The sequence below is a fragment of the Orbicella faveolata genome, unplaced genomic scaffold (assembly GCF_042242905.1).
Source record: "Orbicella faveolata isolate gen_17 unplaced genomic scaffold, um_ofav_v1 contig_47, whole genome shotgun sequence".
Classification (NCBI taxonomy): Eukaryota; Metazoa; Cnidaria; class Anthozoa; order Scleractinia; family Merulinidae; genus Orbicella; species Orbicella faveolata.
In genome coordinates, this window is record NW_028301577.1 from 23,903,795 (window position 1) to 23,931,540 (window position 27,746).

General features: G+C 39.2%; 3 protein-coding genes across 4 annotated transcripts; 2 read left to right on the plus strand and 1 right to left on the minus strand.

Annotated features, from left to right (window-relative positions):
• Positions 1-2,473: 2,473 nt before the first annotated feature.
• On the plus strand, positions 2,474-11,413 carry LOC110061151 (uncharacterized). The gene is made up of 2 exons (XM_020767991.2): positions 2,474-2,979; positions 5,661-11,413. The coding sequence occupies exons 1-2, from the start codon at positions 2,588-2,590 to the stop codon at positions 8,860-8,862; spliced, it is 3,594 nt and encodes a 1,197-aa protein (XP_020623650.2). The 5' UTR covers positions 2,474-2,587; the 3' UTR covers positions 8,863-11,413.
• A 426-nt stretch (positions 11,414-11,839) lies between these two features.
• Positions 11,840-14,868, minus strand: LOC149097702 (lipopolysaccharide-induced tumor necrosis factor-alpha factor homolog). Its single transcript, XM_089279946.1, has 3 exons — positions 14,738-14,868; positions 13,260-13,612; positions 11,840-12,020 (listed from the first exon to the last, which is right to left on the minus strand). Exons 1-3 carry the CDS (start codon positions 14,787-14,789, stop codon positions 12,015-12,017), a joined length of 411 nt encoding a protein of 136 aa, XP_089136072.1. The 5' UTR covers positions 14,790-14,868; the 3' UTR covers positions 11,840-12,014.
• Positions 14,869-15,956: 1,088 nt separating this feature from the next.
• Positions 15,957-27,740, plus strand: LOC110061044 (protein kintoun-like). Of its 2 annotated transcripts, none has more exons than XM_089279978.1 (17): positions 15,957-16,133; positions 16,748-16,843; positions 17,630-17,698; positions 18,114-18,238; positions 19,375-19,439; positions 20,142-20,206; positions 20,758-20,839; positions 21,287-21,366; positions 21,780-21,985; positions 22,597-22,657; positions 22,808-22,886; positions 23,152-23,267; positions 24,264-24,558; positions 24,644-24,774; positions 25,303-25,521; positions 25,860-25,928; positions 26,656-27,740. In XM_089279978.1, exons 1-17 carry the CDS (start codon positions 16,089-16,091, stop codon positions 27,550-27,552), a joined length of 2,700 nt encoding a protein of 899 aa, XP_089136104.1. In that variant the 5' UTR covers positions 15,957-16,088; the 3' UTR covers positions 27,553-27,740. The 2 variants fall into 2 exon arrangements, with proteins under 2 accessions (XP_089136104.1, XP_089136105.1); XM_089279979.1 differs by having other exon boundaries at positions 21,287-21,357.
• Positions 27,741-27,746: the final 6 nt, after the last annotated feature.

Here is a 27,746-nt window from a genome sequence, read left to right on the forward strand (position 1 = left end):
TACCAATTAAATTTCTTTAAATTAAATTTCTTTAGTAACTGTAGACAGTGATGAAATTACCTTACAACGTAGTCTGTGGCAAATAGAGTATGAAATCTAAGTCAGCTTGACTGAGTAAAGACAGACCAGGTGACGTGAATCAGACAGGTTCCATTTAATTTTATTATTGATTAGGTGAGTCTACTAGAGTTGATGAAGATTATTCTAAGAAATATGCATTCTAATGTTTCCAAACTCTTTTCACCTAGACTGTCTTTATTCAGTCAGGCTGACTTACTTTTTGTACTCCATTTGCCCCAGACTAGGTTGCAAGGTATTTTCATCACTGTCTACAGTTTTAATGATGAGCCGTCTTAAAATTAACAATGACCAGCTGGAGCACAGCTAGTAGTGTCTAAAAGTGGCCTGGCTGGAGTCATGTTCATAGCTAGGCAAGACATGAAATCTCACGGTGATTCACCACCCAGAGCTGAGGGGGGTAGAAGTACTCCAAGCCGCCTAATGCAACATAAGCCAGCGATAAGCGGCAGCCTAAGGATTCACTATGCTATAATGCACATCTTTGTCTCCCTTAACAAGGGCCAGTATGTAGTGTCTTGCTTAGATCATGAGGGGAATTTCTTTGAAGTTACTCTTTGATCAATCTCTAATACCCAATAAAGAATTAGAACTTTCAAAACAAAAGTTCTCTTCCTCTTACAAGTTATGATATTAAGGGTATTTTGTAGTATTTGTTGATGTCGTTGTTGTTTCCAGAGGCCTTGAACCTGGGTGATGTTTCAAGGGTTCACAAGAAAAATGTCTGTGAAATTTCAATTTCCACTTACACTGTCCTGGTAATATTCATTCATTTGGTTGGCTATCTTTAGTTCAGTTGATCTAAATGGAAGTGAATATCTGAGCCACTAAAGTGACAGGGTAAACTATTTGATGTCACCTATTTTCACAAACAAAGTGTCAAGTGTCATGAAAATAGAAAACATAAACAATTCAGTATCCCATTATCATAAAAACAAAATAACCTTGCTATAATGACCAGAAGGAGCACAGTGACATAATAGTGGAAGTGTACTCTTGTGGGACGTGGCTAAAAATGACGAAGAAAAGTGTAAGAGTAAAGTCATGGTAGAAGGCATTAACCCAGTAGCTACCACCCAAAATATAGAGAGATTTGTACGGTTAGTATGTTTGCAGATAATTTGAGCAGTCAGGGTTGAAGGCCTGGCCAGAGTCGTGTTCTTGGGCAAGATACCAAATTTTACAATGATTCGGCACCCAGGGCCAAGGGGAGTAGAAGTACTCTAACCCTAACCCTAACATAACCCTTATGCTGCATAAGCCGTTATAAGTGTCAGCCTAATGATTCACCAGGCTAAGGTAAGATAAGGTAAGGTAACTTTGTTTTAAGTCATAAAGGTGGGGAGTGGTTGCCCAATCTCCCGAGCCAGGGGCTCCTGACAGAAAAGCACAACTATTTACAATAACACTACTTACAATTATGATATTCGCTAAGATAAATTCAGAATTAAAATATAAAATATTCCTAAGAGCAACTAGTCCTAATATCATAAGTTTGAGTTAGAAAATACAGTTCATACACTGACACCCTGTAAACTCCACACCAAACGAGATCGAAATTCTACCAAAGTGGTCGAGGTTGTCAAACCTATAAAGGGAGGCTCAAAGGCAGGAAAATATAACCTTAGGGTTAGGAAACGACAAACGGAGCGAATTCCCATCTTGAGAGCAATATGTCTTATATGGCTACCTGAGGATACTCCCTATAAAAGCCTATAAAAGGAGGCTCTGCACAAAAGGGGTACCCTTTTCAGGCTTCAGGTATTATGAAAGGTTAGCCTCGGGATTTTACAAGTTGAGATATATGAAAGGGTAGGGAAATTGGAGTATCTTGACTCCCACCCTAACATGAACTGAACAAGTAATACTTGGTTTTAGTTAACATCTCTTCCTCATCTCTTCTGGTAATACTTGCTGTTATGTTCTCCTGTAATATTGCTCATTAACTTCATTCCAAGGGTTTAGAAAAGGGATTTATAAAATTATGTAAATATATATCATGTAAAGTTTTAGTGAAGAATTTTAATAAGCCCAATAGAATAATAATGATAATGATAATGATAATGATAATAATAATAATGTAATTAGAATAATCATGATCATGATATTTTTTGTGATAAGTTATTTAATAATAATATAATAATATTAATAATAATATTTATAATAATAATATTTTCATGATAATATGAAAATAATAATATAATAATAATAATAATAATGATAATGATAATAGCTACTTTGTTATTGAAATTTTTGTAATTTGTGATACGTGTAATTTGTTAAGACGTGTTACTTTAAATAAATAATAAAAAATAATAATGATAATAATAAAAATAATTAAAATAAAAAATACAACTTGGCTGCTTCCATGACGTCATTCTAATTCTTTTGGTAGCTGGGACATAACAGTATGTTTATTTCTTGAAAAGCCGCTGACAAGTATTCAAGTTTTTGATTTGTCGCAACTTTTCGCCGTTGGAAATTTTATCCTAGCCTAGAGCGCGCGGTAATGGAGCACGAAGAGGTGACAATGAGAAGTTGCAATGGAACAACTCTAAACATACCATCCCAAAACAGAACGGAAGAGACAAACATCCCATCAACTCAGCAGCGATTTGACTCCAAAAATCCTTTCGAAGGACGCACGACACACTACACCGACGACTTCTGGACTTTCGTGTCCATCATAACATTTGTAGCGGACATCGGATCTGACCTACTTGTATGTATCAAGTATTACAGGGACAAAGATTTATGGTGGTTTGGCCTTACACTTGGCTTCTTACTAGCCGCTTCATTTGCAATGCAGTTGTTCTCGGCTAAGTGGCTTTTGGAAGATGGCAAAAGACAGCGCTGTTTCACATATATTTTACATGTCCTTCAGCTGGGACCAGTTCAGAGGTAGGTACAAAGCTTGATAATTACAATAACAAGCCACGTTTCATATCCTTCCATTATCTTGAATCGCAAAGAGCTACAGAGGCGAGGAGCGGTGATGTCTTGTTTTGTTATCTCATTTCCTTTTATCGGAAACCTATTAACCCCGCGCGTCTTGAGAATTTCTGGAGAACTTCAGTGGTTTTCGCTTTGACTTTAATATGCCATGGTAATTATCACTTCTCTTATTTCTCCAAGTGATAACTTTATAGTACCCGTTTGGCCCAATATTCACTGTGACGAATGTTTGACAATTAAAGGTGTAATCTGTCAGTAAAGGTACTACACAGGCGCTGAAACGTTTTGGACGAAAGCACTGCCTTTGCGATATTTCTTCGATTTGCGAGTGTTGGAAGGCTTTTGTCCGAACAGATCGGATAGTTTAGCTTACTTCGAGGACAACATCATATCTGTGTTCTGTATTTAACTAAGATAAACTATACTGTAATTCAGTAAATAGACCAGAATTCCCAAGACGAATTTATCTGCTCCCTCTCCTGAAAAGCAAGGAATGAAAATATAAGCTTAACCTTTAGCAACCGGCCCTCGTGATCGACTGTTCAGAGTGATCATCATTTCGAAGGTCAGACGTAAATAATCGGTTCATCATGAACTTTTCACGTTACGTTACAATACAAGGTTTTCATTAATCTCTGTTTATTCACTTACAACTTCACATGTCAGCGTAATTTATGTGTTTTTCTAACAAGGCGTCAGTAAAGTGTTTTCAAAGGACACAAGGCACCACGCGATATATTATGGAATTAGTGTCTTGGCGTCTTGTAATAATGAACCCAGCTTGAACTGGCTAAACTATCCAAATGTCTGGCTTATAATCTACCAAATTTTATTCCAGTGTTTTTATTCAAGAGAGGGCGAATTTTATAACTAAAGTTAAACGACTTCTTTAGATATGCTTGGCTTTCCAGCGTCACGGACAGTAAGCGCCGGTTTTTATAGCTCATGTTTTCGTATGCAGATTTTGATCTTTTCCCTTATCATCCAAATATATCATTAAGCTTCCCAATGGAGGTCAATTTGAATATTCACAACTGCTGTTTGTCTTGTTATCAGAAATGTTATCCTCGCGACTTATTTTTAGGCGTGTTTGCGAACTCTTTTCCGCTTTATTCAAACGCAGAATTCTACAGGTGATCCACACATCCGATTCGTGAATATTCGCACACAACGAGACTATAATTATGCCCCAAAATATGGAAGCTTATTAATTTGCTTGTGGATGATTTGAATGCAAATTCGTATCTTCAATATGCTTTGACGGATTATGTTGGTTTGGTTTGCGCGTCACTTGTATTGTTTTATGAGAACTAGTGTTTTTTGTTTATTTTGACTGTCTATTGTCTATGCCCTTCTTGTACCTAACCTCTAACCACCAAAAACAAAGTTTCTTGTCGGATAGAGTGGCATGCCATGGCTTGCCATACTGTTTGATATGTTTTATTCATTTGGTTTCTTCGGCAGCAAAACATTACTACTTTAGCAAGCAATGCCACGAGACGTACCCAATATTCCCTCCAATAAACTTGTCGCAACTTTTAATCTCCTGAAAGTTGATCAGTTTTCTTCAGCGCCTAAGTTGTTCTTAAGTAGGAGGCATTTTATAGTCTGTGATAAGCTTTTATACGGGCTATTTCTGCTAAAGGTTGCAATTATTCGGCTGACAACGTTTTGTTGTTCGGTGTCTTTTCTTTAGCTACTTGTTCCCCCATTGAGATAAAGATCTTGATCACAGAAAAACTGCTTTATCTAAACCGATTAATTAAGGACATCAAGCATGTCATCAAGAAAACATTGTTTCGGTTAATTAAAAAACGGAGTCTGTTAGTCTCATTTGAACAAATATTCCACCGACATTTGTTGACAGTTATAACTTAAATCTGCAGCCATGCGTGATATTGCTCACATTACAAGCTGTTTTTTCGTATATAAAGCAGCAATATTGATTACCTAAAGCCGGTGGCTTTTTGCCAGCCAGGATTTGTTGAGTCGTGATTTTCGACCTTGACTTGTAAAATCACGGCTCCGCTGCTCCAGCGAAACGCAAACAAAATAGCCTGCTTTCTCTTAAAACCGTTTTTTTTTCTTTTTGCGAGGGATGACGGACGACAAAAAACATAACAGGAGAAAGCGTGGAGTAGTCTAGCTCAATTCTATGGTTTTCCGCCTGAACGGATTCTTCAGTTTCGTGCTCGCCGACTTTCTTTTCCGTCCTCGCCGGGAGCCTGTTCGCAGGCTAAGAAATTCTTAGTTCCCGTCGCAAACTCGATTGCCAGTACATGGAAATTCCACGCGAAGAGCTGGAATTTCCAGGTCAGTTGCTTCTTTCACCTTCGACTTTGAAAACCTATCCTTTTCTAGTTGAATATGTAGCTTGTCACTCAAATTCAAAAGGTCAAAATTCAGTTGTATATTGATCAACTCAGACCACACTGATTGCGTCCATTCCAGGATTGTACATCATATGTATCAGTGTAGACATTTAATTGTTCAGGTTTGTACTAGTAATAATTAAATGTTGGGCTAAGATCCCTCGGGAGACGCACTTCAATTCAGTGTGAACTCCGCAGTTTACAGCCTTCTTTATTTATAGTGTAACATAACAGACACACTTTTCAATCTTCTAGATACTGGAACGTCCTCAGATGTGGCTGGAAAGCGAGGCGAAAGAACGCAACTATTCTAGAGTTTGCGGCGTTTCTGGCCGAATGGCGGGACATCAGCATGCTGAGGCTTCTTCAAGCCTTCCTACAGTCTGCCCCTCAACTTGTTCTTCAACTTTACATTTTACTTCAGCGACCACGCCTGCGGGTGAAAGATGACATGCTCACCGCTGTGGCCGCCGCTTGTTCTCTCGTGTCCATGATCTGGGCCATACTAGCTTACAGTAAATCGTTAAGGGACTTCAGAAAGCAAGGTTACGTACTCTCAGCAGCCGGCTTGTTTTTCCAGGTACTATGGCGCATCTCCGTGGTGTCTTCACGTGTGGTTGCCATGGTTCTTTTTGCGTCATACTTTAAGCAGTGGCTGTTTGTTGCCGTCGGTGCACATTGGATTATCATGACTATGTGGCTGATATGTCAGCGAACTCGCTTTTGCACAGATGAAGACGGCAACGAGCATCCGTACCGGGAGAAACTGTTCAGTGCTGTAATTGGCTTCATATACATCTTTTGCTTTTTCAACACACGAGAAGGGATGACTCGGAAGCGTGTTGTGTTGTTCTACTCCATCATTTTAGTCGAGAACTCCTTGTTCGTATCCATGTGGTATCCTCACCGGACATTCCGTGGAATAATGGCTATAACAGCCTTGGGGGTGGTGTGGGGAGGGCTTGTTTTTGGCATAGTTTGCATGCTGATCTATTACCGCTTCTATCACCCCAGTTTGCCAGTTCAAGGAATCTTTCTCCAAAAAAGAAGCTTTGATCTGGAAGGAGAAGTGTCTCACACTTGGGTTTGCTGCTGGTGTTGTCGTGTACGAGGATCAAGACAGAGAAATGGCGCACTTGAGCAGAATGGAGCTGACGGTTTGATAACAAACGTGAACCGCAGCAAGAACCACCACCCTGCTCTGGAACTGGAAATTCTCCCGCGCACTCCATCATGGGAGCTTGTACAAGAAGGCTTGCACGTTAATGGGAACCATCTTGGGCGCACGGGGTCACATGACCTTGCCTCTGATCCAGACCTTTCTCCTACTAATATCCTTGTTCACAGTACACCCGCACGGCCCTTAGGCATGGCCAGTCATCCGCTGGTCACAAGTCGCGTACCCAGAATCACGGTAACGGGGGCAACTCCTGAGGTAATGAGTCCGAGAGATTCAATTTCAAACTCTTCTCTTGTGACGTTAAAGGAAGTTGACATGGAAACGCTGAATAATGTACAGTGCCCTGATTACTCTGCCAGATTAGCAGACCAGGCGAATGCTGCTACGGGAGATACAGAACCAGAAAAGATGGATAAAGATAAGAAAAGTTTTGAGACTAGACGGGGACTAGCTTTTGACGATGACATAACATATACGTCGCCAAGAAGTCCGACTGCTGGAGAGATCATTAGCTGGTTCCATCCTGAGCAAGCTGGCTTCGACACTTCTTTAGACGCTGAGGAGGAAAACAACACAGAAAAGATCAATTATGGCTCGTTGAGCTTTGGTAATCGATACAGTCTCGTGTCCTCGGACTGCATCTCGTTATCATCCGAGAGCTCACGAAGCTCCGTGGACAGCATAGTATTTGCCGATGAGGGTCCCGGCAGTTCCGGTGTTCATATTAAGAAAACGCTCTCTGATGACATCACTCTTAGGGCAATGGATGAAGGAATTTTTTCTGATGAGCGGGATTCGCCAGCAAAAGCCAGTATTCCCGAAGACCAAGATAGATATTCAAAACCTTCTACACCCCAGGCCTCCAGAGTTAATGCTCAATTTCCTGCTTTAGCCATAAACACCTTTCAGGATACTTCTACAGGAACCCAGGCGAGTGAAGCAGTAGAAAAGTTGTCTGTATTTTCTGAAAACTCGGACGACGATAGCCTCGACTTGGTTGAATTGTTAATGGATGCTCCGTCATCACCACTGTCTAATCTGAAAAAGAGGAGCAGGGAAGCAGGAAACAGTGTGTCATCCGAGGACAAAGAAAGTGTTGAAAGTAAACCGAGTAATGTAAGAGAAGAGTCTGTGTCCGAGCAAGAAGATGGACACGAAAGCGAGTCCACTGACGCAAGTAGTGACAGCAATTACAGAAGGAATCGCCATCGCTCGTGTGACGAGATAGAGACTGGGGCGAGTGGTGTCCCGTCCTCTCCGGATGAAATAAATAAACGGCACACGTTTGACTTTTCGCAATTGTCGAAGAGCTCCAGGTCCCCTCGAAGACGAAGAGACAGGAAATATAAGCGCACGAAGAGAAAGGAGTTCGACAACTTTGTTGTCACCACACTGAAGCCAGGAAAGTACGGTTCTCTTCGGCGTTCGATTGATCGTCTGGCCAAAATACAGGAAGACACGGAGGAAACTTTCTTACTCAATACTGAGGCTGCATTAAATGCCTGCATTCCTGAAGACGAGGAGCTTTCCTTGCCGACTCACGATACAAGTGAATTGCAAAAGAAAAGCGAAGATGACTGCAGTACCATGAAGCGTGAGTTAAGCTGCAGTACAGACAGCTCAAGTGCTCCTATGCTTGATTTTCAAGAACACAGAACGGTGTCTGACAGAGAGAACTTCTTGAAACGAAAGCGCATGAAAAGATTTTTATCGAAGGAGTTGGCTCCTGGAAAATTCTCATCTGTGAGACTTTCTTCCGAAAGTGGACCTTCAGATGAAAGTTTTCAAATTTTCCATGAAAGTGAGTTTTCGGGTAGACGGCAAGAGTTACCTTCGACAGTGTCTGCAGATAGCTTGCCCAATCGAAGTCGCCATTCAAACTGTACAAGTCAGAGATCATATAGTGGAAATAGGAGAAAGGAGCTTCACGGAAAAGCGGTTAGTCTTCCAGATGTTATACGTTCAACCGGAAGTAAATATAGGCCGGTAGTTGAGAACAATTTAGCTTCCGAGAAAGCTATAACAAGTCGAGTAAAGCATTCTCTTAATCCTACACTTGGTAAGGACGGACACAACAATACACGTGGAAGAGATCTTGTTCCTGTCCTCAACAAAAGACACACCTATGATTTCGTCAATAATTCTGCCCGCCAAGTGGAAGCGAGGGAGCCGTTGGTCAAAAATGAGAATGGAATGTGGACAGCGGAAGATCGTCAGCAGCGGAGATCTCAGTCTGAGGTTTTCATTAGCACACGAAGTTCATCTGTTTACGTTTAATACAGGTGACTGCCGTCTCGTGACAAGAAAAGGGAGGGTATATGTTTAAGCAAGTAAAAACTAACGATATAATTCCCCGACGTTTCGACGACCTCATGAAGCCATTATCGAAGAATGAATAAGTCAAAACGAGTTCAAAAGAGGTAAGACTTGTAGATTTACATAAATGAAGTTAAGTTAGAGACTTTAGCGCGGATCGAATCTGTTTGTACATTCAAACGCGGTCTCAATTGTTTGATGTACAGCATGTACAGCAACAGTCTTTGGCTAACTTAACTTCACTTTTGTGAATCTACAGGTCTTACCTCTTTTGAACTCGCTCTCATTTGTTCATTCCTTGATAATGGCGTCATAAGGTCGTCGAAGCGTCGGGACATTGTATCGTTAGTTTTTGCTTGCTTATGTATTTCAAAAGCATATATTAAAGGTAACTTAAAATTTCTGGTCTCATGACTGAATGTGCCAGTCAACTTCACTGACGATTATTCTGAAAAAAAGTTCTAGACTGACCGGACTTCAGAACTGATTTCGCTAGTCACATGGTAAATAAGCATACGTATTCGCTTTAAGCGTTATTTGAGTCATCTAAGCAAACGGTTTTCTCATTTGTAATTTTTTTAGATTTAGAGTTTTCCTAGGTGAGAAATTATACATAACCGTTATTTCGGACACTTACAAACAAACGTGTTTATTTTATAAAATAAGTGTTACCTAGGGCGTGTAAATTTTAATTGAAATCGTGTGGTTCAATTGTCGAAATTTCCAAAGTTTCCATGCATTCATGAGAATTGAGACTCTGAGATATCTCAGTCGTCTGCTGTTACAGTTCTTCGACTCATTCTCATTCAGACATTTCTAAAATGTTTCATCTATGACATACATTAGAGTGTTATCTTATTCTTTCACCGCCGAGATATACATCCAGACCGTTAGTAATAAAAGGTGATGTGACACCGATTTATTGCATTGTAACATTAGCGGAAAACACTTGGCATACAGCGAGCGGAGTTATCCTTGCTACTATAATTACATCTATTTCGGGAGTGCATTTACCATGAAAAGAATTACAGTTACGCTCAATTTAAAATCGAATAGGGTCTATTGCCAGCTTTATCAACACTTTCAAACCACTTAGCTAGTTAAACTTGTGAGTGGCATGATTTGATTTCTACTGCAGTCAACTTCAAGGCAGACACTCTCAATCTCACCGAGTTCAAGTCAGGTGACTGAAATACTGTGACCTGTTTGTTAAATTAACTTTTGATGTATTCGTTATGAGTGAAAGTCAGCCAAACTGGACATTTCATTCCATCTCGAATTTTTTTCCCCTTTTTTATGTAAATTATGTAAATTGAACATAAAAAGAATGCCAGTCATTAGGATCGTTTATGCAAATCAATTGTAGAAAGATTTTGAAACAATTTAGTTTCAAGATGCGCATCACTCAAGCAATGGCACGCATAGATTTAGTTAGTGTCACTGTATCATCGCATTTCAAGCTTATAGTTTTGTAAAAAAAAACAATTCAGCTGATAACATCCATGGCCTACAGCGTTGGCCCTGGCTGTATTAAGCTTTATTGGAGTCACTAGAAAGAGAAAAGTATGTAAATAGTTTGCTACTCTGATGATTTTTAAACAGTCACAAATTGCAGGCCGGCGGACTCGCAATGGTCAGGTACAAGTTCGCAATTACGTTCACACGTACAATGGCATTGGAGTAGGCGACGTTCGATATCTCAATATTCTAACATGGTTCCGAGGCTTTCAGGACAAACCTCTATATTTGGTGGTGTTTTCTTTGTATCCAAGTCTCTTTTGGGAATTGAAAGGCAAAGGAGACTTCAAAAAATTGGCAATTTTGACCCGAAAGCCTCGGATCGATGTTAGAATATTGATACATCGAACGTGGCCTATTGAAGAGGCTCGCAAGCAGAAGCCAACTTCATTCCTTTAGAGTTAGACTAGCATATCCTCATAACGGTAACATACTTTCTGACTGGTATTGAGTAACCTTCCCAAGAGTGGACAGAATGTCAGCGCGGGAGAGTCTGGAGCCGGTGAAACCGAATGCAGGCTCTAACCTTATTTAACATCAATGGCTGACCACTGTGTGGTGGCCAAACTGTGAAAACCTTGTGTTGACTTCTTACGACCAAATAGTCTGGAAAGGATGGAAGTCCACCGTAAATCTCAAACTTCTGCTTGCGAATCTCTTGAAATACCGCTAATTTGAACTTCAACGGGACTGACTGAAGTACATCCATTACATTTTTATTTATTCTTTCGTCAGACCTTAGATAACGTTTATTTATTTGGCGACCCAGGCTATGTTAACGTTATAGTTCACCTGGGTTATTTCAGTGATAAATTTATTTATTTTCAACAAGGTCAGTGCCGAAGAATTAGATATTTAGTGAATTCCGTAACGATAGTATTGTCTGGATTTCTACAGACAGTAAGCTCGGATCTAAACTTATCACAGACCTTTCGTAAAGTGTTAAAATGTTTGTTCTCATCTTTTACAATTAAAATAACCATGATTCTGTGAAGCATGGTTTTTTTCAGGCCTGGTAACCAGCAAATGACGTCTCAATGACAAGGGTCAATGATGGCGCGACTTACAAAAAGAATGCTATTCCCCACTCCCCACTGTGCACTCCTACCCCGCACCTGTGAGAACTTGCATCCATGCGATAAAAAACCCTGAGCTGGTGATATTAAAACAAAATTCCAACAAATTAGCTGGAGGCAATACCCCTTTTCACGGTTAACTTTCGGATTTGCATTATGAGAAAATCTAGCATGTATGCCAGGCAATTTAGGCCATTTATGAAGTTTCTACCCGAAGTCGCCTTGCACCCACGTCGGAAACATTGCATAATGCAAATGAAGAAGTTAATCATGAAAAGGGTTGCAAAAAGCATTTGAAGTTTCTTGATTCAGAATATTTTGTTTTTATTCAGCATGTAATCACTTGTGAAGTTGTTATAATAGTAGGGATAGAACAGTAGAAAAGAATGCTAATTTTTTATCAAGCAAACTTGGTTTTGGCGACAACGATCACAGACGATGAATTCTTGTCAGGTTCAGAGTTGTGACTGTCACGTGACAGATCCAGTTGACCAGCCACGCTATCATCTTGTTTTGCTTCTACTTCTATATTTGGAGATATAAAGGAAGGAAAGAACACGTGGTTAACTTGCTTTATATCAAAAATCATTGTTGCAATTACATCACGGTTTCATCCACGGAGAGTGTGCGAGAGTCTAAGATGACCGTCAGATGCTCATCGCTTCACTGGCTCGTGCCATGCAAGTTTAACAGTGCTCTCTTAGGCTTGGTTGACACTAGCGACATAAGACATAGTGACATAACGACGTAATCCAGTCGCTTATGTCGGTAATGTGAACATCGACATAACGACATGAGGAAAAGATCAGTTTTTTTTCCCTTTAGCGTTATGTTCATGTCATTACCGTAAGTCCTCGCGCTAGGCCTGCTGCACAGGGTTGGTTGGGCTTTAGGTAATGTATCAGCGGATCTTCACTACCATCCATTGCGACGGTCAACGTGCAGTGCTTGAACGAGTCGATAATCACTTGCTTGTGATTGAACACGATCAAAATGTCTCGGCACTCCTCTTTATGCCAGGGGGAGGGGAGGGGGCGCTTATTCGAGGGGGGGGCGGCGCTTATTTTAAATTTTGGCCGATAGGAGGGGCACTTATTCAAAGGTGGGGCTTATATTTGAGGGGAAGCGCTAATTCGAGGATTTACGGTATTTGCTATTATGTCCTTATGTCAGGATGTTCACACTAGCGACATCACGTCTTTCTTATATATGTGTGGCTAGTTTGAACTAGGCCTTACTCTTACCTGAACGAACCAATCGCAGATCAAGCGCACTTTTCAAATGACTCTTTGAAGTAGGAGGATTTTGCATCGCTTGATCACGTGGGCAATGAGATTGAGGAACGAAGACATAAGAGGAGGCTGGAATGCAAATTTGTTCTTTGCCGGATCCACAAGACGACTTTTATGACACGCTACACTCGAAACACTGTTTTATGAGAATGCTGTAAATGATATTAAAGCTGCCTTTTCCGGCAGTGGTATCCTGTCAAAGTTTTTGTCACTGTCTATTTACAAAGCTTCTCGTGTCAGGTTGTAAAATCACGTGACCACTGATGCAAAAACCGTAAGGGCGAGTGTTTGTCTCGTAAACTTTGCTAGAAGTAATACTCCAATGGCCAACTGGTATGTTTTAGTTTCAAGCTCTGATGGTTTATTGTTTTGTGTCCAATAGTTTCTAGCTAGTTCCTCAATGTTTTAACTGAATTGTTGATGCCTTTTTTCAACTCAAAGAAACAGTGCTTAGCTTTTTAACAGTACTTACCTTGCAGCAGATGTTTTTAGTCGGCCGTCTATACTTCCCTAACTTTAACTGGCAGTTTGGGCACACGTGTTCTACGTCTTGAAAGCGTTTCCATACAAACGGTACAAGGCAACAGCCCCCAAAACATCCCAGAAAGCATAGCGCGACTGCAAAGAGCAGTGTCAGCTTACCAGCCTTGTACGTCACCATGGTCATCACATGATTTTTGCAGGATCCACAGAACGTGTAGAGGGACTCATCTTTAAAATCTTCGCGATCATCAATGATAAAAGAGGAATTGTGGAGTTGCGGGATGTCCGCCACGTTTTCTCCGTCACTGTCGGCCTTGTTAGCTAAGTTTCGCTGAGATGACACTGTTGAATCAATAAGCAGTTATTTTATCGATTAAACCGAAAAAAGCCTGTCGAAGGCAAGCATCCAGGAAGGCAAAGAGAAATTTGATCAAAGGCACACAATTAAGACAGGCAGTTCTTGACGTCTCGAAGATTTCACTGGAATGGCATTCAACATCATATGAGGAGGCGACTGAAAATTAAACCGGCAGAGAAAAAAATTATCTGCTCAGCTTATACACATCAAAAAGAAGGCAAACTCTAACGAATCACATCTTTAAGACGAAACTGAATAATGTAGACCTGACCATGCCTTTATAAATGAGACGACTCATCAGAATTGTCGTGCACAGGCGGTGATCTTGACTCGCGAAAAATACTTTACACCGGCTGGCCAGTTTGTGGGGTAGTTCCATTTCTGGATGTTTTAGAGATTCCTTCGTGTAACAGGTCACCTTTAAATCAGTCATAGCCGCTAGACGTCCTCGTATATCTAGGTATCATCTAGTATAAGCCTCTGTCCCTTACTGGTACTAAATCACACCGCAATCAGTTAGAGGTTGGGGGCGACTTCCATTAAGTTTGTTTCCATATTCGTGTCTGTATGGTCCCTTGTGTGTCAAAAAGAGTTGTTTACCAAGCAACATATTCATAGCTTGTAGAAAGTGTTATTATGCAATTTAACTTTGTGGTTGAACATTCAAAACATAATTATTTCGTTTTTTTCACAGCTAAGACAACCTGTGACATTTCTGGACGTTTCAAGCTCAATTCTGACTCAAACGCTTCGCGAAACAAATAATCTATACACATGGGCCGCCTTTAACTAAGTTTCGCTTTGTGCGAAAACGAGTTTCGCACATGAGAAAAATTTATCGTGGACATACACGTCAAAGAAAAAGATCCGAAATCAAGGAAGTGACAGTTCATTCTGTTACACGAAAACAACCGTAATAATATTTTCCTTTTTTCTAAAGTTAACACTTTATCGGCTATCAAGTTACCCGGAATACTACTGTTACAGTGCTCGAAATTTCCTCTTCAGGTATATTTCGTAGATTTCTACAACGAAACCTACAGCCTCTTCAGATTTTACCTTCAAGCACTTCATTGAGAATATTAATATAGAAAGAAAATTCACCTTACCGGGCATATGAACACTTGATCCACTCCCAGACGCGGCACCTGGGGAATTCATGGCCACCAAAGTTTTTTGTCGAGTTAGTTATATCAATTTTTTGATTTTCGTTCAGAGGAGGTCCGCTCAAGAACGTTGCCAGGGGAACTGGTGACGTAATTTCACCTGGGTACTTTAAAGATTTCCTATTTGTTCCACTTTTGGGTGATATTTATGCATAACGTAGGGACCTTATACTCAATCGCTCTCTGTAAGACAAGTTCTTCCCCGAAATTAAAGTCTGTTAACTTTGTAAGTAAAAGAGTTTAGTTTAGAAAGTTGTTGATGATTTATACTGAATACTCCATAGTCAGTAGATACAATGCTAGGGGGAGGAGCCAAAACGGATAAGATTTATTTTTCTTATTAAGTGTCTTTAGTCTAAGAAATAAATTTAGAGCGCAGCTGATTTCCCGAAATGATTTCTTTTTTTTATCAAACTACCAGTTTGTAAGCCATTTCTGTGGTCAGTCTTTTCACGACTAAATGCAATAATGCATTTAAATTTAGTAGTATTAGAAGTGAACCGGGAAAAAATTCAGTCCCTCGGCTGATTCGGTGGTAACTTTTTTGTAATTCCGCACCATTTTTATCCCTATGCTAAAAAAGACTCTTCTGCCGCTCTAATTGGCAAAAAGTCTGAAGAACATGGACGGGATCTGAGGGGTGATATCTCATTATTTTTCTAGGCTTTAAAGAACGGATGACCAAAGACATCATGATTCTAACAGAAAGGCCACAAAATTGATTGACTGGTGAAATATATTTGTATAGAGCCTGAAATTGAAATTGTAACGTATAACTTTAATTAGGGGGCTTAAGCAACGACGAAGGCGACACCGAGGACGGCGCCTAGTCAAAAATGAATTTCTATTTTACCTGCGAAATGTGCAATTGTCTAAATCTCTTTAGTACGCCAATGACTCCAAAAAAGTGCTGAGGCTAAATATGCAATGACAGCGTTCAGTTGAAATGGAAATAAGAAAAATTAACCGTCGTCGTTCGCGTTCCTCAGACTACGCAGAAGTTGGTCATTTTACGTTCTTGTTTTGCAGAGGACGGCAAATTTATGACGCACGTGCACAGCTTTTGTTCTACTCCAGGTTCTACTCATTAAACCTTTTGTTTAGTCATGTTCTCGTTGTCGTTCGTTCTTGGTATATTGGAAAGCCGAGCATGCGAGAGGCCTGGGAACCATTTTCTCCATGACTTAGCTACCAAGCTTTTCGGAAGAAACAAACAGAAAATACTGGTCGAGCTTCTGTTGGTTCGTTATATTTCTTAGGAGGTGGGCTGGTTTCTGCAAAATTTACGTCCAAAATGTCCCAAACCAATACTAATAAGGAATTCACTATGACAAAGGAGGTGAGAATGACGTTTATCAAAACTTTATATCCTGAGATTGAAGACTGCCTATGCCTTGCTCTGTTTTGTTGACTCATTGTCCTACAGAAAAACAAAACAAACAAAAAAAAGCAAACGTGAAATAAATTGATCTTGAGTATAAGTCATAAAATGACAAAAAATATTGAACAGTTAGAAATCAACGCTCCCGCAACCATTGCATGCAACGACAAAATTAATGGTAAGCCAAATTGAAGGGTTGTGTGGAAGACGAGTAGAGACATCTGATAGACTGCTAGAGGTTCTCCTTAAAAATGCCTGGTGCGTCTTTTTACGAAAAAGTAGAGTTCGACATTGTCAGCACATGAGATCAAGACTCGGGTCTTTCCCAGTGCGTCCCTTCAGTTAAATTCAGGTGATCTGAGGTACTGGTGCATATTCTCAGATATTTTGTAGCTTGAGTAAAAATGCACTGTCAATGATAATGCAATAAATGTAGACGATTAATTATCGTATTAAATTCAGCAAAAACAATGCAGTTTACGTCAATTGTAAATTTCGCAAAAGTTTCAATGTCTTGAGCTTATAAACAGCTTTACCTTTTGCTGTTGACATGATTAAATCTTCCATTTCAGGAGCTGGATAAGTTTGAAAAAGCAATGAAAGATGAAGAGTTTCGAAAATTACTTGTGGAATACGCTAAAGAGATATCTGACCCAGAAAACAAGAAGGTTTGTTGATTCAATCCTTTGAGCCACCCTTGAAACATATTTTGTGATAGAATTAGTTCTAGACCAAAGGATTTAAATGAACCACATGGACTCATTCAATACTATTATTTTACTCCAGTGTCTGTAACATAACAGGTATTAAAGACATAAATGATCATTGTAGCTATAAACACAATTTAGGCAGCTGTGAAATTTAAGCCTGAAAAAAATTTGGCTTGAACAAGATGACTTTGATCTTATGACCTGTGTGACACTGGTAAAAGTTATCTACCAACTGAGTTATCAAGCCAACTTGGAACTGTTGTGATTTTGTAGTGTATCCATAGATGGTGAAGAATACGAGTGAACATCTGAAACATTATTTATCTGAACTGTGGTGAAAGATATACTGACATGAATGATCATCACAGTTATATACACAGCTTAATAAATTAAAGCCTGAAAAAAAAAAAAACAAAAAAAAACAAAAAAAAACACACACTCAGCCTTGAATGGGATTTGAACTCATGCAGTGCTCTGCCAACTGAGCTATCAAACCAACCAACCAGGAGATGGGCTCATTTTCGGTTTGTAATATACCCATCGATAAAGAAAGTATAGCGTGAATAAATGAAAGATCGTAATGTCTTTACGTCTTTCTCCACATTTCAAGACTTTTTGATATTGCTGTTTATACCATGTGACTCACCTAGGTTATTTTGAAGGCTGTGTTTGAATAATTTTATTGACCAAACACCAAACGCCAAACTGTTTTTACTAACAACAACAGTTTCATTTTTCTAACAGAAATATGAGGAAGAAATAGCAGAGATGGAGAAAATGAGAGGAATGGATGTGAAGTTTGTTCATCCAGAGGTGAATTATTGACACACAGTATTTACATTGCCACTTTGGTATTTGTATTCTAATATTGGAATCCTCTGTAGACTGAAATATCTGTTACAAGTATAGGTAACTTAAAATGATAGTTTGTTCTTCAGGGTTGTATAGACAGATATTGTATGGGCTTGATATCTCCTGCCTTCCCTCTGTTTAAAATGGTGCAAGAACTGTAGACTTCTTATTGTAATGTGAAATATTTACTGTGCCATGGAAGAAGAGTGTCATTAGAACACAGCTTATAAAAAGTAAACCTCTGACTCCTGAGCCCATCATGATGAAGATTTCCCGAGCCAAAACATTACCTGCTTACCCCCCCCCCCCCACCCCCTTCTGGCATAACTTGTTGTGTGTCTCTGATGAATGTTATTTTCTGTTGCTTTTTCTTAAGGATGGTTATGTTGTAAAAACAACAGATATCAGTAGTGGTTTGAAAGCATTTGTCAACATTTGCTCTAATCAGCACATTGGACAACCCTCGTCACAATATACTGAAAAGGAGGAGAATGGGAAAAAGTAGGTTTCTTGCTTGTTATGTAAAAGACTTGTCACAATAATCAAAAGTATACAGGGTGAACAGACTACCAATCCCTCCACTCTGAAGTTGTCAAAACATTTAGTCACTAACAACTTACAGTTGTTTTCAGAACTACCCTCACAGAGATGATCACACTACCAGTATACGAACTGGTAAAATCCTAAAATAACAACAGGGTAAATGTACCAGTTTGAGAATAAAACCTGTAGCTTCTCCTGGAGGTGCATCAAGATTCCCTAGTCAGCATTTTCCTTTGTCAATCTCTCCAGTGGGTATACAACTTTTTGTAGATACTGCCAATGCATTGTAGGGAATGAAAAAAGTTTAAGTTTGCATACGAGCCAAGTGACCCATCAGGCTGGAGCTTATCCCAGTTTCTGTAGCATAAAGTGACTAGGAATATTTCTACTCCCTCTTGAATGGGATGCTAGTCCATCGCAGGGGTACTCTCAGCATTAAATTTGCTGATTCCCATTTGTACACCTGGGTAAAGAGAGGCACTGTGAGAGTAAAGTGTCTTGCCCAAGAACACAACACAGTGTCCCTGGCCAGGGCTTGAATGCAGACCACTTGATCCAGAGTCAAGTGCACTAACCATGAGGCCACCGTGCCTCCATTGTAGACGAAAATAAAAATGATGTTCAGTTTTGGACTAAAAATCTGTTTGAGCAGGGATAGGGGATCACAATGTATAAAGTACTAGTTATGAAAGACCAAAAGATAATGTGTTACATCACCCCAAAATGATTTTAATCATGGAGTCTGCTGCAATAAGTTGATTTCTTCTTTGAGCACAAGTTTTAAGAAAAAGATAAAGGGAGTAATCAAAAGAAATATATCTGTTTTTATAACCTTTATTGGAACTTTGATTCATTTATGATCAGTTAGACCTAGTTTAAAACTTGATTGCTTGAAATTTGGTACCCATTATTTGGTATTTGCTGGCACTGAATTTTGTGTAATATCATGTATTTGTTGGCCAGTCCGAGAACCTTTAGAGCCTCTGCAAAACCCTGGCAAGTGGTTGTTTGTGACTGTGGGTGTTGCCCTTTTTGTTCTACTATCAAATGCTGAAGCATGATCTCTTGTTAAACATATCTCTTTTTAAATATAGGAGAGCTGGTCATCAGTGGAATATTCCTTACAGCTTGTCCCAACCTAGAGATGATGTTGACAGAGGTACTATACAATGCCATTCTCTTAATGATATTTTTTTAGTTGTATGGTGTATGGAACAAAAAACGCCTAAAAGGTTGTGAATTGCTGAATCGGGGCCTTATATGTCCCATGGAAGAATTGAGGAATGAGAGTGATGATGATGATATTAATGATGTTGATGAATATGATGATGATGATGATGATGATGATGACGATGACGACGACAATGAGGATGACGATGACGATGACAGTGACTCAGCTACTTGATATGAATGGAAGAATAGTAATTTTAGAAATGGCCTTAATTTCAAGACCAACAATATGACAAATTCACAGCTGTTAATGGTTGAAAACACTTTCAAATAATTGTTGATGAATTATTTTCAATTCAGCTATCTGTTGCTATCTCTTCCAAGCAGGGTGTGAGGAAAACCAATTTGCAGACTTGCACTTGGGACAAGCTGTAACTATGATATACTAGCCCAAAAGCCATGCTCACTAGTCCCCAAAAATTACATCTCTTATAGTACTTTTTTGTCTGAATTTGCTAAAAAAATGTTCCCTTGAAACTTTGCTAGCCTGTCAGGTAAGTATCAGACAGAATCCACTAGCCCCACAATATAGAACACGACTTTCTTTGCACGTTGTGCAAATACTGCATTTTAAAACACTAAAAAAAAGTATAATTATCACAGTATGCTTTTCCATTTGTTTTTGGTTTAGCTGGGAAGAAGTGTGTTGTATATGATGCAGTGTTCCATCCTGATACATACAAGAAGGGCCACGAGGTATGACACATTGACTGCTGCAAAATGAGATCAGGGGCCTGTTTCTCAAAAGCCTCGGAAACGTTTGGGCCCGCAAAGACATTTTTAGTCAATCTGTATCTACAAACAGAGAGGTGTATACATGTACACCTGAAATGTCTAGCATGAAGAGAACCTCTGTTCATATTAAGAATGTGTGCATAAAACAGCTCTGTAGTCATAAATTTTGAGATTTTGCTACAGCTTTCCGGGTGCGAAAACAATTTGGGACCTTCAAGAAACGGGCCCCAGGACCCAGTATTAATTAGCTCTTTCAACTAGTGGTAGTAGCACTAGTAGAAGTAGTGAACTTCAGTAATAAAAGTCAGTGTCGTTTACTCTAGCATTGTCCATACTAATTGGTGACACTTATTACAAGGGTTGTACTGGGTTTGTACATTAACCAATCATAATTCAGTGTAGTATGGTCCAGTATTGAGACATAGCTGTATTATGTATAGTGTAGTTTTTCATCTTAACCTTTGTCTCTATGTCTGTTATTATTTATAATAATTTATTTTTGGTTGCAACAGGACAAGAGATTTAAACAGTTGATGATTGACACTGCTTTTGATGGGATACACAGGGAGTTCAGTGTAACACTGGACCGAAAAAGTGAGTGAATTGCTTACAGAATGACCTGGTTTCAATGAGATGAACACTTCGTTTAGGATAATTTAGTTCTTTAATTTTCTAGCATATCACAATCATTTAGACTGCATTGACATTTGCTGTGAATGTACACTTCTCATATTTTCTATAGCCAAGCCTTAAGAAGTGCTATGTTTCTTGTATGCATGATTGTCATCTACTATTTAGTCACACAACCAGTAGAAAGGTGTTAAAAAAACTTAGACTACATTGATTCAAAGAGGGTTGACAGGATTTGCAGACTTATTTGTCACCCATAAAGGTCTACAAAGATGATGCTGTTATGTAAACATACTGTCTTGCTAGCAGTAGAGATTTTCTTTGTTAATTTCCAATGGACAGAGCACTGACATCAAAGCTCAATTATAAACTTCAGTGGTCATGCTGGTTATATGTATTTTGCATTTTCAGATCTGAAATTCCCAAAGATGAAGTTTAAGGGGGTCAAGCAATCTTCAGTGATAAGAACAAAGACAAAGGAGGTAATTACAGTACAGTGCTTTTTTAGCAGTGAAAACAGCTTAATTCCTTTGTGATATGATTTCTCTGATAACAATGCTATTGATAAGTGACTAAAGCTGGTGAATGTTAAGCTGGGTAATAAAATGTGAAAGGTGAATTGATCAGCATGACATGAGCGTGGGACAAAGAAAAAGTCTGAGTCCCTCAGTGACAGAAATTGAACCCATGATCTCCCAAACACCAGGTGGGTGCTCTATCCACTGAGCTAGGAGAACTCATGGAGAGCAAAGTCATTTGACTGAGTTCATATGTGACAAGTGTCCTGCATACTGCTAGGATCAGCACTGTCGAAGTCATCAGGAGTAGTGATAAGTGAATAAAGATGGTGAATTTTTAAGCTCGGTAATAATAATGATATTTATAATTTATAATTAATGCTCAGGTCCCTGAAGATTCTGCTGAGTTAAGCATTGGTGGTATGAAATTTCCCTACCCTTACAGTGACCAACCAACAGTACAAAAAGAAGAGAGGAAAACAATGGTTAGCAAAGAAGAGAAACAGAAAAAGATGACAAGTGCTTCCAGTGTACCAGAGTATAAAATAGTACATCGTGGACACATTGACCTTCAGAACTTTACACATGCAAGGTTGTAACCCAAATATTATTGATAGCATTTGCAATTTCAATCAAGTGATTACGTTTTGTCAGATCTTATGTCAACCAGGCCTCAAGATGATAGCTAGTTGTATTCACAAACAAAACCAGCAACACCTTTTTATACTGGACAAAATTATTGTGTGTGTGTGTGTGTTGATGAAAGCTTTTAATAGTTTTGCTCTTTGAATTCTTTTGTCTGGAAAACTATCCTTACCAATGAAGATTCTGATTAGAAGCTGTCTTGTAATTTCCACATTAGCAAACTGCAGTTTATTTATCAAATTTTCATCTGTACCTAACAACTGAAATTCATGACTCTGTAACTTCTCACTTCAAAAATTAGCTGTTTCTCCAGTTAAGCACACTTTGGATAGTATTAATATCTGTTATTTTGGTGTAACCTTCGATTTACTTCTTGCTCTTTAATTTCCAACCTCTTACAATCTACGATAACGTCCCCTTTCACAGAGATAAACAAAATATATGGTGTTGTTAGAATAAGATAATAATTTGCACTCATTTACATTGAATGGTGTCAGTTTGTCCTCTGAAGTTGACTGGTATAACTAAGTCTTATTCAGAGCTTTGGTTTACTTACAGAGATTCTAATCAGAGTACAAGACCTAAAGAACTTCTTGTATATGTTGATTTGCCACTGTTGGTAAGTTACACACACTGCACATGCAAATAACTCATTCTTGTTCAATTTCGAGAGAAATTTTACATCACCACACATGTATGTATTACACTCCCTTTCTCATTTCAAAAAAAGAAACAGAGTAAAAAATAATTTTCTTTTTATGTTCTGTAGGAATCTGCCGCTCCTGTGGAGTTAGATATTCTTGAGAAGAAGCTGAAGTTGGTCTGCAAGAATCCTCCTTACAGTCTAGAAATATCCTTGTTACTTTATTGTATTTTTTAAGTGGTGGTTTTATATGTTTTTCCTGACCTTATCTGTGAGATGGTGAAAGAGATTTCGCCAAGAATAACGCCCTGTAATGCTTGAGTCATTTCAAGTTTTCGTTGCGAAACGATTTCGTTAAAAGCGTAAATAGCTTCTACATAGATAACATTCGCTAGTGTGGTCACCAGGAACTCATCTGCAACCCCAAGTACTAATTAAAATTTTCTTCCTATTTTGCCTTAACGCTGCGAAAATATCACTTCCATATCCAGTTGACGAAGAAAATGGCTCCGCTAAGTTTGACAAGAGCAAAAGGCAACTAACTGTTACATTACCCGTGTTACCAGCTCTACTGACTCAACAATTGGTAGGTTCATTAGAAGCTTTCGACTGAAAATTTAAGGAGAAACTGAAACCAAAGCAATTGAAAGACAGCCACTTTAGAGACAGAGAGCCAGTCAGGATATTGGCGAAAAAATGAAACTCCTGGAAAACGCCGGAAAAATGCACGAGTAGATCGTAATTAATTTTGTTTGCAACACTTATTGGCGGTAAAAAGAATCCCCATTTGACTTCAGCGCGTTGGACGAGATATTTAGTTTGAACCAGTTATGATCCTTATGGATGCAAAAGCAAAGAAACACAACAACAGCAACAGTTTATTTCTACTACTGTAAATTTATAATTTATAAATATATAAATAAATATATAAATAAACAGTACAGTACATACAGTAGTGGGACACCCAAAATAACTAAAAAGCTAAACTAGTTAGGTGACCGTAATTATAATAATTAAAAATGTAAGAGTCAGGAAAGAAGCACAACAAATACATTGGTACACATAAGTATCACAAACTTGGTACAAGATTAAATATACAAAACAAAACAAAATAAATAGCTATAAACCATCAAGATATCAGTAAAGATTAATAGAGACTAATGAAATGCGAAGTTAGTTCTTTTTTAAATTGATTAGAAGTACAACACTTGAATCTTTCATCGAGTTCATTCCATAATTTAGGTCCATTAAATCGAATATTAACACGTCTCTTTCGAGAGTAAATGGAAAGTGCTTTATAAGAGTAGCGAAACTGTAGGAAATATGTTTATATTGGTTCACAAAACTCGACGTGTTCCAATCAATTAAGGTGTTGGCCTTCCGGTTCTTGCCACTGATTCTAAGGGTTTTAATAGTTCGACTTATTTTTACACTGGCTGTTCTTATTATCACTGGAAAGACCCTTTACTCTTGAAGAATTACCCTTGCTCAGTGACGTGATCACAGGAATGCTTCCCTCGCAACTTTAAACATTTACATTTTTATTCGACTAAGAGCTGAAGCTTGTCTATTATACAAATAGGGTGAAGGAGAAGGAGATGATACAGAAGAACAGGTTGAAGTTTTACAATGCACAAATGACGAACAGCTGAATTCAATTCGGTCAAGCGCAGAAGAATTTATTGATAATACTCTGCCACGTGATGGAGTGAAACCACGTGAAGGTGATTCTACGGAGGAGAATTCAGAAGACAATACCAACGCTGCTTGGTGGAACAAGAAACTGCAGCGTAATGCGGAGAATGAATTACTGGACAGTCTCGAGGATGAAGATAGCACAGACATCCGATTCAAGCTGCTTAGCTCATCCGATTCAGGTACCTCTTGACTCTCTTAAGTAAACACCTCATCAGTACTTTGACTTGTGGCTTGATAAATCTTTGCTGTTGTTTCTTTTCTTAGACTTCTCATCTCCATGCTTCTTCACGTGTCCGCCTTACAACTACCACCAGGATGATGACGTCATCACATTTGTCATTGACGTCGCAGATATCGCCCTCGACACAGTCTCCCTCGGTTTCAAGAAAAACAAGGTCAATATTATTGTGCTTATTATGTCTTGAGAATCAAACAGTGTAACATAATAGTTTAATGTTCAAGCCCAGGGTACAAAGAAATTGGGAGGCGTGATAGAAAGCGTAGAGCAAAGCGAGAATCGTCATTACAAGACTTGTGTTGTTTCGTAGTTTCTGTTCTTGTTCGTTCAGTCAGTCAGGATCAGTTAGTCAATGAGTTAATCAGTTCAACATTCAAGGGCTGCGTGAAAGACGGCCAAAATTACAGCAGGACAGCCTCACCCCACCCCTGTTGAGATTGTTTGATTTTATTGTACTTTTTTCCTAAGGGAGTTTTCACATTAGGGTAACCTCGTGACTTCCTTTCCTAGATGCTCCTTTTTTCTTATTTTTTGTGTTTTCATTTGTATATCTAGTTTGTATCTTGAATAAATAAAGTATGTGTGTATTTACAAAGTTGCATAAGCCGGCTGTATGAGCGGAATTTGTTAGTCTGCCTGTTGATGTTTACTAACGTATCACTGTATGTTCTTAACCTTTTTTTAGGCATACATTAGCTTCCCATCCGGTACGCCCCTCCCTGGGGAATTGCCTTCCTCGGATTATGCCCTCTATCTACAGTTCCCGGATGATCATAACCTGGACGCTGATCTCTGTAATATTGACGTCAGTAAGGAGAATCTAGTTCTGAGTCTTTACAAAGAGGGATCCTACAAAGGAATGTGGGATAGTTTCGAGGCGGGTTCTGGAGAAGATAATTTGGAGGTAATCTTCTTTTAACCTCTTATCCTCTTAGGTGTCCCCAATTAATGCACATTGTATGCTAGCGACTTCAACACATTAATAAAATTCTTATCTTATCTTATAACTCCTTACCTCTCCTTAACTTCGTGTTCTGGTCGAGGAATTCGAAATTAAAACTAATCGACCCAGTCCTTTCTTGTGCTTAGTATCCATTGATCTGATTGGCCCATGTTGGCGTCAGTGTATAACTGCAGTGAACGTAACCTGTGATCACTTGGACGGGAAATGGAAACAACGTTTTTAATGAAGTGTCTTAGAAAGTTAATGTTATTTAAAACACAATGCTCTTTTCATTGCAGACAAAGTTCTTCGTAACGGAAAATACGGTGGATATGATGATGAAAGAAATTGCCGAGCAGGATCCGTGGGTACGTTAATATCAACAGATCTTTATTGTATGTATGCCTTTATGCGGATCTTTATGCCCCCTCTCTCCCCCCGCCCCCCCCCCCCCCCCCCATCTTGTCCTAAATTTAAAATAAGCGCCCCGGGCGCTAATTCGAGGATTTACGGTAATTAATAAAATAATTATATGCGTCGGCTCAAAAATTGTGTCATCAACTAGAGCAGTGAGTCAGAAGTTTTTGTTAATGCAAGGTCCTTCCTAAAATGGTGCTAGGCAAAACAGGTCAAAAACCAAACATGCGTACTTTCAGTGGAAGTGTTAATTTTCCTTGAGTTTAGAATCTAGAACTCTCATCTCGGTAAAAATTAAATCTTTTAGACTTGCGGCATTGTATCTGAGATGGGAATTTTGAAAGTGGCTTGCATAAAACTACTCCAGAAAAAAAGACGGACCCTTTTCTGCCCATAAGCTTTACAGGTGTAATCTTTGCGATCTTTTCTTTCCTGGAACTTTTAAGAATTCATCTCTTAGTGAGCAGAATCCGGCAGGTAACTCGTTATTTCTAGTGCTAAGCCAGACAGAAGAGACAGTTGTGATACTTACCGGTATTAGACTTTCCACCCTCTATAAGCAAGAACAATGCACCACTTGTAGTCATAACACGTGGGACCGCTGCACGCCTGCATATTAACCTGCACTATTTGCCAATCGTGTCTAATGTTTTCACTCTCATTTTTTGTCTGGTTTAGTCCACCGTCGCTACTGACCGTGAAACAAACGTGAAGGTTTCATCTCTGACCGATGACTGCCTTAGTCTTGAGATAGAAACAGGACACTCAGCACATGAACTGTTGGGATCTCAGTGGAATTCAAAGGAAGAGGAGCACCCAGACACCACTGAGCACATGGGAGAAAGCATTAGTTCATGCGAGGAAGTGAACGTGTCTGACTTAGTAGAAGAACTTCACAGAACTAAACTAGATGGAAGCCCAGAGTTGAATGATTTTTGTGGCAAAGAGCGCGAGAATGCGGAGCGTACAAATGTGAAAAGCAAAGCGGAATCTGTGAGTTCAGATCCAGCGAAAATCGATGGTGAAGCAGCTTGTGCGGAAATGGGAGATAGTTTCGTACCAATCGATGTGATAAGTAACGCAGTAAGGACTCGGCGGTCTATTCTAAGGAGAACTTCCAGCACTTCCACGGATGATTCCCTGGGAGACGAGAACGAATTCAACGGAGTACCGGATTCCCCGAGCAAGAAAAATGTACGATTTAACCTCAATCCCAACGTTCGTGTTTTTAGCAACAAAAAGGATAAAAAGAAAAGGAAATTAGAGGCAAAGCTTAAGGCTGAAGCGCGAAAGCATTCATTAGAAAGCGAAGGAAGTGGATCTGAACAGAGCAACGGGACTTCGCCCGTTAATAACGGGATTGGATGGGATGGGTTTGACGATCAATCCCTCGGGAAGGGAACTAACGGGATAACCTCTCATAAAACTCCAGATAATGAGGAGCTTGAAAAGGTAGATGAAAAAGGAGCTAAAATTAGTGATGATCAAACTACGGGCGATGGTTTTGGTAAACCTTCAAGTCCAAGTGACTCTTTTGGGATGACTAACAATTTAATATTTGAATTAGATGACTGACAGTTGTCATTCATATGACATTGTCTATATGTATTGCACGAGCTTGGTGCAGTGCCTTCTGCTGGGTTTGTATTGTGATGGTTTTTTAAAGTGTTTATCAAGGGACAAGTGGATTTGAAATAAAGGTATTTTTAGTGTCTATAAAGGGACAAGCAGATTTGAAATAAAGTTATGAGGGATAGCTGAAAGTCGAA

Bases quoted from the DNA above. Each gene is read 5' to 3' on its own strand.
- LOC110061151 (XM_020767991.2), top strand. From the start codon at position 2,588: ATGGAGCACGAAGAGGTGACAATGAGAAGTTGCAATGGAACAACTCTA. The intron at 2,980-5,660 runs GTAGGTACAAAG...TCAATCTTCTAG, and splicing joins CAGCTGGGACCAGTTCAGAG to ATACTGGAACGTCCTCAGAT.
- LOC149097702 (XM_089279946.1), bottom strand. From the start codon at position 14,789: ATGAATTCCCCAGGTGCCGCGTCTGGGAGTGGATCAAGTGTTCATATG. The intron at 13,613-14,737 runs GTAAGGTGAATT...TTGATTCAACAG, and splicing joins ATCAAGTGTTCATATGCCCG to TGTCATCTCAGCGAAACTTA.
- LOC110061044 (XM_089279978.1), top strand. From the start codon at position 16,089: ATGTCCCAAACCAATACTAATAAGGAATTCACTATGACAAAGGAG. The intron at 20,840-21,286 runs GTGAGTGAATTG...TTGCATTTTCAG, and splicing joins TGTAACACTGGACCGAAAAA to ATCTGAAATTCCCAAAGATG. The intron at 24,559-24,643 runs GTACCTCTTGAC...TTCTTTTCTTAG, and splicing joins GCTTAGCTCATCCGATTCAG to ACTTCTCATCTCCATGCTTC.